This window comes from Macrotis lagotis, chromosome 6 (assembly GCF_037893015.1).
Source record: "Macrotis lagotis isolate mMagLag1 chromosome 6, bilby.v1.9.chrom.fasta, whole genome shotgun sequence".
In the NCBI taxonomy this organism is placed as follows: domain Eukaryota; kingdom Metazoa; phylum Chordata; class Mammalia; order Peramelemorphia; family Peramelidae; genus Macrotis; species Macrotis lagotis.
Genome location: NC_133663.1, coordinates 15,475,947 through 15,489,147, shown reverse-complemented (window position 1 = coordinate 15,489,147; position 13,201 = coordinate 15,475,947). Strand labels below are relative to the sequence as shown.

General features: G+C 39.8%; 1 protein-coding gene across 4 annotated transcripts in view; it reads left to right on the top strand.

Moving 5' to 3' along the window:
• Positions 1–13,201, top strand: part of PLCH1 (phospholipase C eta 1) — a 198,692-nt gene that overhangs the window by 142,002 nt on the left and 43,489 nt on the right. For all 4 annotated transcript variants that reach the window (XM_074190792.1, XM_074190791.1, XM_074190793.1 and 1 more), the window contains 3 exons: positions 174–267; positions 4,029–4,232; positions 9,823–9,943. In XM_074190792.1, coding sequence (XP_074046893.1) covers positions 174–267; positions 4,029–4,232; positions 9,823–9,943 — 419 coding nt within the window. The remainder of the gene's footprint in view (positions 1–173; positions 268–4,028; positions 4,233–9,822; positions 9,944–13,201) is intronic.

The window sequence follows — 13,201 nt, the reverse complement described above, 5'->3', positions numbered from 1 at the left end:
CTTGGAAACAACCTAGAAATATCACTTTAGGACTGGTGGATTCATTCTTTTCCTATTTCTGAGCCTTTGCTTACATTTCAGGTAGAGTTTAAGGTCCCTTGTATAGTGACACTTTTATCAGATAACAAAACCTCATGGATGCTGCACTAACAAATACTGCCTTTTTGGTTTAGATGACCAATGTGACTCCAGAATATTGTGTTGACATCATAAAGAAGTTTGAAGTTTCGGAGGAAAACAAGGAGAAAAATGTCCTTGGCATTGAAGGTAAAATACCCTTACAGTCGAAACATTTATTTCTTATTATACTTGACCATATTAAACTGATGCAAGGAGTTGGAAAGAAGGCTGGGCTCTAGAGGGGACCCTAAAGTTGGCCAACATTCTTCTTCAGGTCATGTCAGGTCTTCATTCCTATCCCTTAAGAGCTGGGTTTTGTTTTTAGTTTTTAAACCACTCTGAAGGTTCTCCTACTTGGTTCACTCTCTCTTCAGGGAGTCTGAGAGTTGTGGCTGCCTTGTTCCTTCAAGAGGCTTCTCCTGGTATTTTGGTTCTTTTTATTTTACTGGAATTAGCTCTGACCAGTTGTTAGCCAGTTGTTAAATTTTGTGGGGGGAGGGAGGATTTGCACCTCAGAAATTGGCCATGTTATTAATCAGGGCATCATTCATTCTGTTGTTGCTATCTAGATTTAAGGAAATATTAATATTTAATTAATAATTAATTAATAATTAAATTTAAAAGTGTATGGATGCCTTTTACCCCACCAATGGCCAGTTGCTCAACCTTTATCAGTTGCTCTGTAGGCATTGTCCGAGCTCAAAAGGAGGGAGGTAAAAGTCTAAGAGAATGAAGCCATCACCAGATTAGAGGCTAATAGTAACAATATAATATTAAATAGCATTTGCATAATGTTTTAAGTTTTCCAAAGTGCTTTATATTCATTTTCTCATTTGAGTCTCATAATGCTGCTTTTATCTGACATTACTGACTCTTAATGTTAGGACCTTGATTTGCTCATTTCTTTGGTTTTTCTATTAGTTTTTCTGTGTTTGTGTGTGTGTGTGTGTGTGTGTGTGTGTGAGAGAGAGAGAGAGAGAGAGAGAGTGCATGCATGCACATTTCCTATGAACCTTTCTTTCCTTTCTCCTCTCATAGGGGAAACATCACTATTTTTGCAGGAACTTCTCAAAACAGAAGTCATAAAATAGATAGCATATGACCATTCCCTTTGTGGTACCGGTCAGAACCTTGTTCCTTAAACCCAGAATTAAGTCACCCTTGTTTTCATTACTGAGCCATTGTCTTCTGCCCTTGCCTCTATTAGAGTCCCCTTTTCAATCATCTCTCTTCTTGGTCCTATCTGGAGTCCATCCTAATCCTTAGGATTCTGTCTAATTCATATCCTGTTTATCCACATGCCTTTTGGGTGGCATCACAAGATTTTAGATTTATAAGGGGAGGCCATCTAATCCAATCTGACCCTGAATAATGATCCCCTTTGTATTGCACCTAATAAGTGGTAATTTAGGTCATTTGGCTTATGGAGTTGGAGTACTGCTTCCCAAGACTTCCCAGTTCACTTTTCTATAGCTCTAATTATTAGGAAACTTTCCTTGACTTCAGATCTAAATCCCCTTTGCCTCTCCCTTTCCTGGCTCTGGCTCTGCCCTCTGGGGCACAACAGAACAGGAAGATTTCCACTAACATATGACAGAGATTCACGTACTTAAAGACAACAGTCTATGTATTTATTTAAGTCATTGATCAAAATGTTGACTAGCCCATGGCTAAGAATGATCCTTGGGTATTCTTTTCCAAGACCTCCTTCCAAGCTGACATGGAGGTATAATGTCTACTTGTTAGGTCCAGTGGCCCAGACAGTGTCTCATCTATCAAACTATATTATTATCTAGCCTTTTCTGCAAGAACAGTATCAGGAACTTCATCACATCTGAAATCTAGGTCAGCTCCATCTGCAGCATTCTCCTTATCTTCCAGTTTAGTAGTCCTGTCAAAACAAGGTTCATCTGGCATGACTTGCTGAAGGAAGCCGGACTGTTTCTTGCTTCATAGTTCATGAACTATCCTTTTAATAATAAATCTTAGACTATTGGCATGAAGTGAAACTAAGCCTACGCACTTTTAGTGTCCTCTATGGTGATAGTGCCATGCCATCCTGACAGCTTCCTGGCTTATTTCTCCAAAGTTTGATTTTCTCTTCCTTTCGACTGGTCTGAAGTTATCCTAGATTGTATAATGGATAGAATGTTGGACTCCAAATTAGGAAGAACTGAGTTCAAATGCAATCTTAGACACATAAGGGGCCATGTGACCCTGTTTGAACTTTTTGTAGCCTCATCCTTTAAATTGAAATAATGAGAACATCTACCTCCCAGAGTTATGAGAATCAAATGAGATCATATATTTAAAGTGCTCTTCAAATCTTAAAGAACTACACTTAAATGCTAACTATTATGGATATCAGGCTTACTTTGCATTTACTCATCATTACTAAATACTCTTCGTTCCTGTGTTTCATAAAATGGGAATATTACTTAATATACTAAATTACTTCATTTTCCCCCTTTCTCCTGTTCCTTTTACTCATTTGAACATAAATAATCTAGTTGAACCTATATAATTTTGTTATTTTTTATTGAGAAAAACTAATTTCAAAGGAAAGCAGAGGTAAAATGATGACTAAGGAGAGATGACTAAGTTTCCCTAGGGTTGTTTTGGGCTTTTTCTTAACCATCAATTGAATGATTGCCTTGATTGCACTCCAGGAGACCGGTCTGCCTACTTGCAGCTTCTGAATTATATGTACCCAGTGGTTCTGTTTTTCTTTAGATTTCTCTGTGCTCAGTTCTTTGGCATATTTCTTGGCTACCTAGAAAAAAATACAACCCTAAAATTGTTTTATGTTGGTACATAGGGACTGCTGTTTGTTTGGTCTATTAATATTTTTGAAGGCCTCTTCATTGGCAGGCACTGTACTTTGTCATTATTGCCATAATTTATTGCTCCTGCTGCATTAGAATTTGAGATGATTGAGACCAGGAGCGATTTCATTTTTGTCTTTATGGCCCACTGCCCCACCTCTATTCCTGCCCCAACAAATCTTAGTTGAATTAAATTGAGTTGAATCCATCATTTATGCTTCTTACCCTTCTATGTAATAGTCTATAAGCATAGGATACACAAAGTAACACACACTGACCAAAACAACCATTGCCTATTGAGTTCATCCCAACCTGCATTTCCAATGGCTTTACTCGGACAGGGTACAAGACTGCAGAAGAGAAGATCCAATTTTGTCAGTCTCAGATTGTATCCTGACAATGCTCATTGGTAACAATTATAATTGTCATCATTCCTACTATGATGGTGGTTATAAAGCTGTCCACAAAAATAAACAATGGAATGACCTAGAACTCATTTTGGTCTCAATGTCCCTATTGTTATTAGATTTGCCCAAGTATGCACTGAAAATCTTTCTCTGTTGTTTTCCTACAATTTAGTGTTCATTTTAAATCAAGATTTTAAAAAATGCAAGAAAGCTTTTAATTTTACCAATTTAACTATTCCCCCCCCCCCCCCCCGCCCCCACCAAATGAGTAATTTTGCAGTTTTCAGTGCTTAACTTGGATTTTTGACCTGGGACACTTTTTTATGGTCCTTGGTGTTTCCATCTACAAAAACCCACAGGTATTATGAGCTCACTCAGACGTAGATGTGAGCTGGATTGAACTTGGATTTCAGATAGTTCTTATTTTTAACTGATAAGGGAGCTGATCACTGGGGCTCCAGAGAGATTACTGGTAAGAACATGCTGTAATTATTGTAGAAGAAAAGATGTTGCCTTGATGGCGAGGTGATCAGTAGTTAATATAGTGATAACCTCCCATCATGGGGTGGCTACAAAAATGGATTTAATTTAACGCCAATGTCCAGGGTCCGGGTCCACCTCTCTGAGTTTCAACATGTTATGGTCAAAATCTTTCTTGTCTCTTCCTTGATGAAAGGTTTTACAAACTTTATGCGGAGTCCTGCCTGTGATGTCTTTAACCCCTTGCACTCTGAAGTGTTCCAAGACATGGACCAACCCCTCTGCAACTATTACATCGCCTCCTCCCACAACACATATCTGACTGGCGACCAGCTGCTCTCCCAGTCCAAGGTGGACATGTATGCCCGCGTTCTGCAAGAAGGCTGTCGCTGTGTGGAAGGTAAGTGTTATTCTCACTTATTCCTGGGGAAATCATAGCGATTACAACAGCAGCAACAATACTGGCTAACAATTAACATGGAGCTTTTTGCCATGACTGAGTGAGTGAACATCAACAAAGTTGGTAATTACTTTACCATTATTATCTCATTTGATCTTATCAATAGCCCTTTGAGGTAATTGTCATTATTATCCCCATTATACAAATGAGGAAACTGAGTAGAACAGAGGCTAAGTGACTTGCCCAGAGTCATGCAGCTAAAAAGTGTCTGAGACTGGTCTTCCCAATTCCAAACCCCTGTCACTCTATCTACTGTACCACATTACTTTGCTTTAATATTTATTTTTTTTAATGGGATTCTTTTATTCCTACCTTATCTTTAAATAAGCATGCATTCGTCTCAGGACAGCTTGTTGGGTGCAGTGGATAGACCATCAATCCCGGAGTCAGGAGGACCTGAGTTCAAATGTGACCTCAGACATTTATAATTATCTTGCTGTGTGGCCTTGGGCAAGTCACTTAACCCCATTGCCTTGCAAAAAACAAAAGTGAAAACAAGCAAATAAAAAACCCCAAAGAAGAATATATCCCTCTTTCTTTCCCTATCCAGCAAGCCATTCCAAGAGATGGGAAAAACAGGGCAACAAAACAGGGATGCTATAGTCACTGAGTTCGATAGCAGATGTGTCCTTCCACCTTCATAGTCCTAGCACCAAAAGGACCTCAGACATCATTTTGTCAAACCCTGCCCCCCTCACTTTACAGCTTACGAAGGACAAGAACCAACCAACCAACCAACCCGTTTTTCAGGTTTGTTGTTGCTGGTTCTTTACATTTATCTTTTATTATTGATTTTTCTTCAGTCAATTGGTAAATATTTTAAAATTGAAGCGCGGGGTTGTCCCGCTGCACGCTTCCTCCCTCCTCCCCCAAACCAGACCAAAATACAATCAACTGTAACTGGGACTGTAACCAACCCTTCCCTTCTCAGCCCCAACTAACCCTCCACCTCTAACCCTAATTCTGACTCCAACTCGAATTCCTAGAGTCCAGCAAGATTTCCCAGGAGAGTCCAGCAAGATTTCCCAGGAGAGTCACTGCCGCTCATGATACACATCACTCTCCATTTCTCAAGTTCCTTTTTTGAAAGGGAATGTGTCCTTTGATTTCCATCATTTGTATGGGACTTGAATTGTGCTGCCTTTGGTTTTGTCTTTATTTATGTTGCTGAAGTCATTGTGTAACTTATCCTTTTGGCTCAGCTTTCTTTCTTCTGCATCACCTCAGACAAGTCTTCCTCTGTTTCCCTGACTTCCTGCCCATCATTCGCCACACTCATAATAAGCCAGGTTCTGACTTTCTGGGAACTGACATCCCGAAACAAATGGTGCTTCATACAGAGGGACGCAAAGGAAACTGAGGGCATTTAGCCTGAACTCACATCTCCTCTTTGATGCTTAGTACGTGGCACCTTGGGCAAGACACTGAAAGTCTCTGAGCTTCATCAGTCACATCTATAAAATGAAGGGGTTGGGCTATGTGATCTCTAGGGTCCCTTCCACATTTAGATCTGAGAGATGAGGACACCCTAGGATCCCATGGTCTTCTAAAATTACTTTGATCAAGAAAATGTAGTTTAAAAAATGTTGAAAGGAGAAATAAAAAGCACTTTTAATCTAAGGATCTTTAGACTAGTCTACCCAACCAGTCTCTTGTAAATGCATAAAACCTAGTCATCTTTAACATTAGTTGAATATTTGAAGAGGATAAGGTCCAGATGGTTCCCACCAGGTACTGATGCTCCATGGTGTGAATGGCTGAGGTAGAACAAAGGATGACTTCTGGTACCTCTTGCCCTCTCTTTCCTATGCCTGGTACTTCCATGCCCAGCCCTCCAGATAGGCAAAACTCCCTTAATGCAGACAGACCCTGGCCAGACTCTTGAAATTTCTTCCCACAACCCTCTCATTTGAAATTCCTCTTTCCAACCTCCTCCTTGGCTGGTCCATCTACACTTATATAGCTAGATATAGATGATCTAGTTCAGGATTTCTATTTTTTTTCTTTTCTTCTCTTTTTTTTAGATTTTTCAAGGTAATGGGGTTAAGTGGCTTGCCCAAGGCCACACGGCTAGGTAATTATTAAGTGAACGAGGTCGGATTTGAACCCAGGTACTCCTTACTCCAGGTCCGGTGCCCTATCCACTATGCCACCTAGCCGCCCCCAGTTCAGGATTTCTTAAACCAGGGTCCCTGAACTACTTTTTCTTTCTGTTTTTTAGGCTAAACTATTTTTTAATCAGTTTGTGTCCTGAACCTTTGGCAATAAGTGTGGTGAAGTCAGCAGATCCCTTTCCAGAATCATGTTTTAAAATAAAATACATAAGATTCTAAGGAAACTTGTTGTATTGAAATATTCTATCAAATGATTTAAAAAAAAAGCTAAGGTCAAAGACCCCAGGTTAAGATTCTCTGATCTAAAATGACCTTTGCTTACAGATGATGACAGAAGAGCCCAAAGGGCACCTAGTGGTCTTTTTCACATCATTATTTGTATAATGTTACTTGGTTTTATTGTTATTTTTTTAAATAGCTGCCATTGCTATTTTAAAAATCTAATTTTATGGACTGTGGCCAGTCAGAAAGACTAAATTTCCAGGGTCTCAGGTGGTCTCCCATAATGGTGAAAGTTCAATGGAGTAAGGTAATTATTGAACAAGAGAAGGATGATTGTGGACAGCTGCTTCCTGCTGTTCATGATCAGAAGGAAAAAACCCAAACCTTCCGCATTTCCCAATCTTTATTTCCATCCAGTGGTGTTTTCTATTTCCATTTGGACAACTGAAGTACCTTCCTTAAACAGATATTTGTGGCATCTTGAGGAGGACTGATAAGAAGCTTTAGGAGAGCTGGTTCATCAGCATATTAAACTGATACCCTTTTTCCACTTGGCCCTATGGTTCATTGCCTTTTTGCCAGTACTATTTGACCAATGAGAATATTCTGTTCAAGGGATTAATGTTCCTAAGATGAGGCTGATACTGAAATACCCTTTAAAGGTTGTTTCAGGACCTTTTGTTCATCTCAAGCCATATATCTGGAGGTACCCATTTCTTGGCTCCATAGTAGGAAGGTGGCAATTGAGAAGTAGAAGATTCAAAGTCTCCAGCAGGTTTAATCCTGAGCCATGAATAAACATGAGACCCAAAGGCTATTCAACTTTGAGAAGATTAGGTCCTTTTAGTTCATAAGGTTAAAAATAACATAGATTTAGCATTAGGAGGAACTTTAGAGACCATTGGGTCTAACCCCGTTTTACAGAGAAAGGAACTGAGGCTGGAGAAGTTTACAGAGAAGATTTATGCAGTTGGTTAGTGTCCAAGGTGAGAATCAAACCTTGCTTCCTGACTCCATGTCCAGGATTTTATTATTGTATCTCTTGTAAATGTTATGGCCCCATCTTATGGATAAGCAAATCAAAACATTCCAAAGAGAAGAATGCTACAGAATCCAGGATTCTCAAGTCTATGTATTAATATCTAAACAATTTTTTTCCACTGGCTTATGGGTAATTAAAAATAGTTATTAGCAAGCCTATGTGATGACACATTTGACCTCCATAAATTGACCTTAGAAGTTTTGGGGAACCTGAGAGTTTCCCATGAATCTTTGTTGTACTCTAGGAGTCTCTCAGGATGTGTTACTGAAATTATGGTCATTGAGCTTTAAGATATCTTGTCATTCTTACAACAATATCCAGGAAAAAATCAAATTTTTAAAGGAGACTTTAGGTCTGAAGAGAGCAGATAAACCAAGGTTTTCATCTGAAGACCATAACTTTGACAAATTTATTTCCTTTATAGTCTCAAAGGTACAATACAATTTTCTCAGGCGATATCTGGAATTGTTTACATTTCTCAGTGGAATCTTTATTCTTTAGCATTACTTTCATCTTTCTCTTATTATTGCCCTTGAAGACAGGCCATTCTCTTTCATCTTTTCATTAGTTAGTTGTGATGTAGTGTGGTGTAGTAGAAAGAAGCCTGGCTCCTAAGTCAGAAGACATGGGTTCAAATCCTGGTTTCACCACTTATTCTCCTTGTGACCCTGACCCTTCTGGAATTCAGATTCTCCTCTTTAGCAAAGAAGGAAACCAGATGACCAGTGAGGTCTTGAATGACCTTCAAGTATGATCCTGAAATCCTGAAAACTAATAACTTTTGGGGCAAGAGCTACATTGATTGTAGAGGAAATTGTTGGAGGCAAAGACATGGTACTTGAACTAGACCCTCGATGAAGAAGTATGAAATCAAATAGTTATTAAATGGATTCTTTCTATAGAATAAATCCTTTGTGCTCAAGACAGTAGGGCATTGTAGGAAATCCAACTAAGCATAAGGCAAGACCTCTGTTCTCAGGAGGCCTTTACTCTACCTCTGGGACCAATTCATGGGAGCTTCAGTTCTAGTCTGGGCAGATTTGATGATGAAGTGGAAATGTTAGGAGGAGTCTTCCTAGAAAAGATGAGTTTTGAGCTGAGTAGCACTTACCTGAATAAAAAGACAAAGCTGTTGCAATTAGACAATGGAGAAAGCAGAATTAAACCCCAAGGGCCTCTATTTGTTTGAAAGCAGTCAATAGGAATGCCTACCTGCTAAGTTTCTATTTTGGGAAGTTAGGTTGGGGGCCATATTGTGGATGGTCATTTAATTTCTGGGTAGAAAAGTTTAGATTGGACATAGGGATGTCATGGATTAGGTGACTCTTGAGGTCCCTTCTATCTTGAACCCATCACTTTGAGGGAGTGGCAGGAGAAGTAGATCTCAGGAAATTATTCCAACAGCCACATACAAGAAAACAAGCTAAGAGTTTGTTGAAGTAATTCCTCTGGGAAGTGTGAGAAATGAGACTTGATTCATATGTTGTTTATTTATCATAGCTACAGTTGAATAAATGATCTAAGAATGTGCCGAGCCGTGGGAAGTAGCTGTGACTGTTATAAAAACCGTGACTATTATAAAATTTATTTCCTTTATAGTGACTGTGATTATTATAAAAACACTCAAAAGAACAACCATATTTAATCTTAAATTCCTTTCATTTATTTGAGAAAGATTCTCATCAGAGAAAAAAAGAAGCTACTGGTTCCCTGGACAACTTAGACTCCCCATATAGTATTTTAGCAATTGAAACTCAACCGAATCAGCTGACCCATTTCAGATATGGTTCTTCTGTTTGCTCTGGCTGACCAGATCCTTTCTATGAGCATGAAACATCAATTGATTTCTTCTACGTTAAGTTAAATCACCATTATTTATTTCTTTTGGACTAATAAATATTCCTAAAACATTTTCTCTACTGAGGCACCAAAGTACCCTAGAAATATCATAGTAACAATGGTCATACCACATCCCATTGAGAACTTTGGATTGAACAAAATGTCGGTTTCCAGGAAAGCTTATTTAAAATGATTGTGTGATAGGTAGAATGTAAACCCCCTGAGGACAGGGCTGGTTCCATTTTTCCCTGCAGTCTTAGTCTCTGACACATAGCAACTGTTTGTTGAATCGAGTGTGTGTTTATTTTAACAGTTGACTGTTGGGATGGTCCAGATGGAGAGCCAGTGGTCCACCATGGTTATACTCTCACTTCAAAGATCCTCTTCCGAGACGTTGTGGAGACCATCAATAAAACTGCCTTTGTGAAAAATGAGTAAGTGCTCTCCACCCTTTCCTTCTGCCTCAAGGTCTAGCCCAGGTAGGACATAGCTAAGACCCCAAATCATGAAGGTAGGAATCATGCCAGGGAGTTTGCTTCCCCAAAGTGGTGAATGACTTTTAAGTAACCAAATACTTGATTTTATTGCTCAACCAGGTCCAACTGATGACTTCCACTCTGTGCAAAATGTATGGCTGGGGCACTCCCTCTGATTTGGGGGGCTACCTTGGGAAAAAGGAGAGATGCTTGCCTCTGTTTTCTCAGCTGGGAAATGGGTTTTATGGGTATTCTTGCCAGATGGCTGCTGCAGTCCCTTCTGACTAAATCCTCTGACCTAGTTATGGTGGTGAGATCCCCCTTGTTTACCATCACCAACCTTTCAGGGGAAAGAAATTATAAAGAAAACATTCTTATTATGGTTACTTAATAGTTGAATGTTCAACAAATTCATTGAATTGAGGACATCAAAGCCTTCTTCAGAAGTTGAGTCATTTCTCCACCAGGTGAAGTTTTCATTTGCTGGAATGGTTCATATTAATTGTTACTGCCCCTGGCTTGGGGAATCACTGGGATCTATAATTCTTAGGACCCTATTAGTTAAATGTAGATTCCATTAAAGTCCCTGGGATGATTGGCAGCTGCTGGGTTTGTTTGTTTTTATAATCAAATATCCCCTCAAGTTGTTGTGAGTCTGAAATCAGACCACCCTCCTGGGTACCAGGGCTGGGTACATGTGCTGAACAGATTTCCATTTGATGGACCTTGGGTTAACACCAGACTGGGAATCATAGCTAACCCTCTGTTCCAAGGCTAGTTGACTCTCCAAATGAGGAAACTCCCTCTCCCAAAGCAGGTGTCTATCATTTTTGCCACTTGTAGACTTGTAGAGTTGTCTAAACACAAAGAATCAGGTCCCCCTCCCCCCAGCCAGGTTCTTTCTGACTCCAAGGCCAAAGCTCCCCACTGTGCCCTCTGTGCTCTGAATATCACTTGTTAATACTCTTCTATTATTGGCATTATGTGATGAACTTTAATATCGTTCTCATTAGCAGTTCTATGAGTATTATTATGTTTTCCTGATGAGTAGAACAAAATCTCAGATGGTCACGGCTCTTAGTAAAGGAATTGGGCTCTGCCACAAGCAGAGAATTGATTTTGGTTTTCCCCCGATTGATTTGGAATTTTATGATGGATACTCAATGTTCCAGAGAAAGGGTGTTAATCAGTTGCTATCTCATTAAAAGTAAGCAGAATAAAACTTTCAAGATGTAAATGTCAGTAATTTAGAGCTGGAAATCAATTTATAATAAAATTGAAAAAAAGATTAAGAGGACAAGGACTAAAGTGATCAGAAAAAAGAAACAAAACACCAAGGGCTTTGCAAATATTATTCATCTGAACTTTACAACAACCTTGTTATTCTGAGCCCCATTTTCAGTTGAGGAAACTGAGGCAGGCTGAGGCTAAGTGATGTGTCCAGGGTCTCACAGCTAGTAAACATCTGAGGGTGGATTTGAACGCAGGTCTTCCTGCTTCTAAACCCAGTTAGCTATCTACTGCTGGCTACTTGGCTGCAGAAACACGGATCAATGATTTTGGAATCAGAGGACCTGGGTTCCCATCCCAGTATGACCATGGTCAAGTCTTTTCAAGTTCTCAGGGCCTCAGTTTCCTTATCTGTAACAAGAGCATTAGCCTGGGTGACCCCTAAGGTCTTTCCTAACTCAAAAGCTAAGTCAGAAGGGGCCTTGGGGATTTTCCAGCTCCTCTATTTGACAGATGTGGAAGTCACTTGACTAAGGTCTTACTGCTGATAAATAGCTTAGAAGATACAAACCCAGAGTGTCTGATTTCAAATGCAGTGTGCTGACTAGGTGGCACAATGAAAGAAGGTCTAAGTTCAAATCCAGCTCAGACATTGTGAATAAGTCACATGGCCTCTCTGCCTCAGTTTCCTCATCTGTAAAAATGAAGATTATAATAGTAACTACCTCCCAAGGTTGTTTCAAGGACCAACAATTATTGTAAAATACTTAACACCAAATTAGGCATTCAATGACTGCCTGTTTCCTCTTCTTTCTTCTTTCTAGTCTACTGTGTATGTGAATCCTGAGTCTTACTTCTCTGCACCAACTTCCACTGTTGCCTTGGGCAGGTCATTTGAACCACGTGTTCCTCAGACGTTCAGTTTGTAAATAGGAGTGCCATTGTTCAGTCTGGGCTTGAAATGTTTGGGAAAGCACTTTAATTTCTTTCTGGCAACATGGTTTTGAAACACTTACTTTGTAAGGGACTTGTGATTCAAAAGTACCTTTTGTCTTCCAATGAATGCTAGAGTTTATTTTTATTTTAGCCAGAAAGCTTTAAAAATATGAAGAAACAATTACATTTAAAGGTAGATATCCCTAAGATGTTTCCAAAAAAGGGAAAATAAGTCAGATACAAATAGAATGTGGATTGTTCCTTTCTCTGGGCAGATTGTTCTCCCTCTCCTGTTTCCTCTCCCTTTCTTTTCCTCTCTACCCATCTTCTTTCTACCCTCACCCTCTGCTTTCTTTCCTTCTGCTCGCCACCTCCTCCTCCTATTTTCCCTCTTCTCCCCCTCTCCTCTACTTCTCCCTTTCTCTTCCTCCTCCTCCTCTCTCTCTCTCTCTCTCTCTCTCTCTCTCTCTCTCTCTCTCTCTCTATCTCCTCCCCTTCTTTCCTTTATGTCATCACTTTCCCTCTTTCCCTTATTTCCATTTTCTTTCTTTCTGCCCTCCCTCTGCCTCTCCATAGCACTCTTTTTTTGAGTTTTTTTTGGCAAGGCAATGGGGTTAAGTGACTTGCCCAAGACCACACAGCTAGGTCATTATTAAGTGTCTGAGGCCACATTTGAACTCAGGTCCTCCTGACTCCAGGACTAGTGCTCTATCCACTGTGCCACCTAGCCACCCCCATAGCACTCTTGATTTCTGTCTTCCTTTCTCCTTTCTTCCCTTTAGCACTATTTCCCTTTCTTTCTCTTCTCTTTTTTCTCCATTCTCTTTCTTTCCTCCTCATCTTCTCTCCTCTTCCTTGATTCCCCCTTTCTTTCTCTCTTTTCTTCTAATGCCTCTGTGCCTGTCCCTGTCCATGGTGCTGCTTCCTTTGAGTTTCACATGGATCCAAGACATGTTCTGGACCCTGGGCATTAAACATCAAGTAGATCAAAACTCTTTTCTTTTCCTTTGGAGGGGGAGATTTTAACAAAAGCATCTGGGATCATTGTGG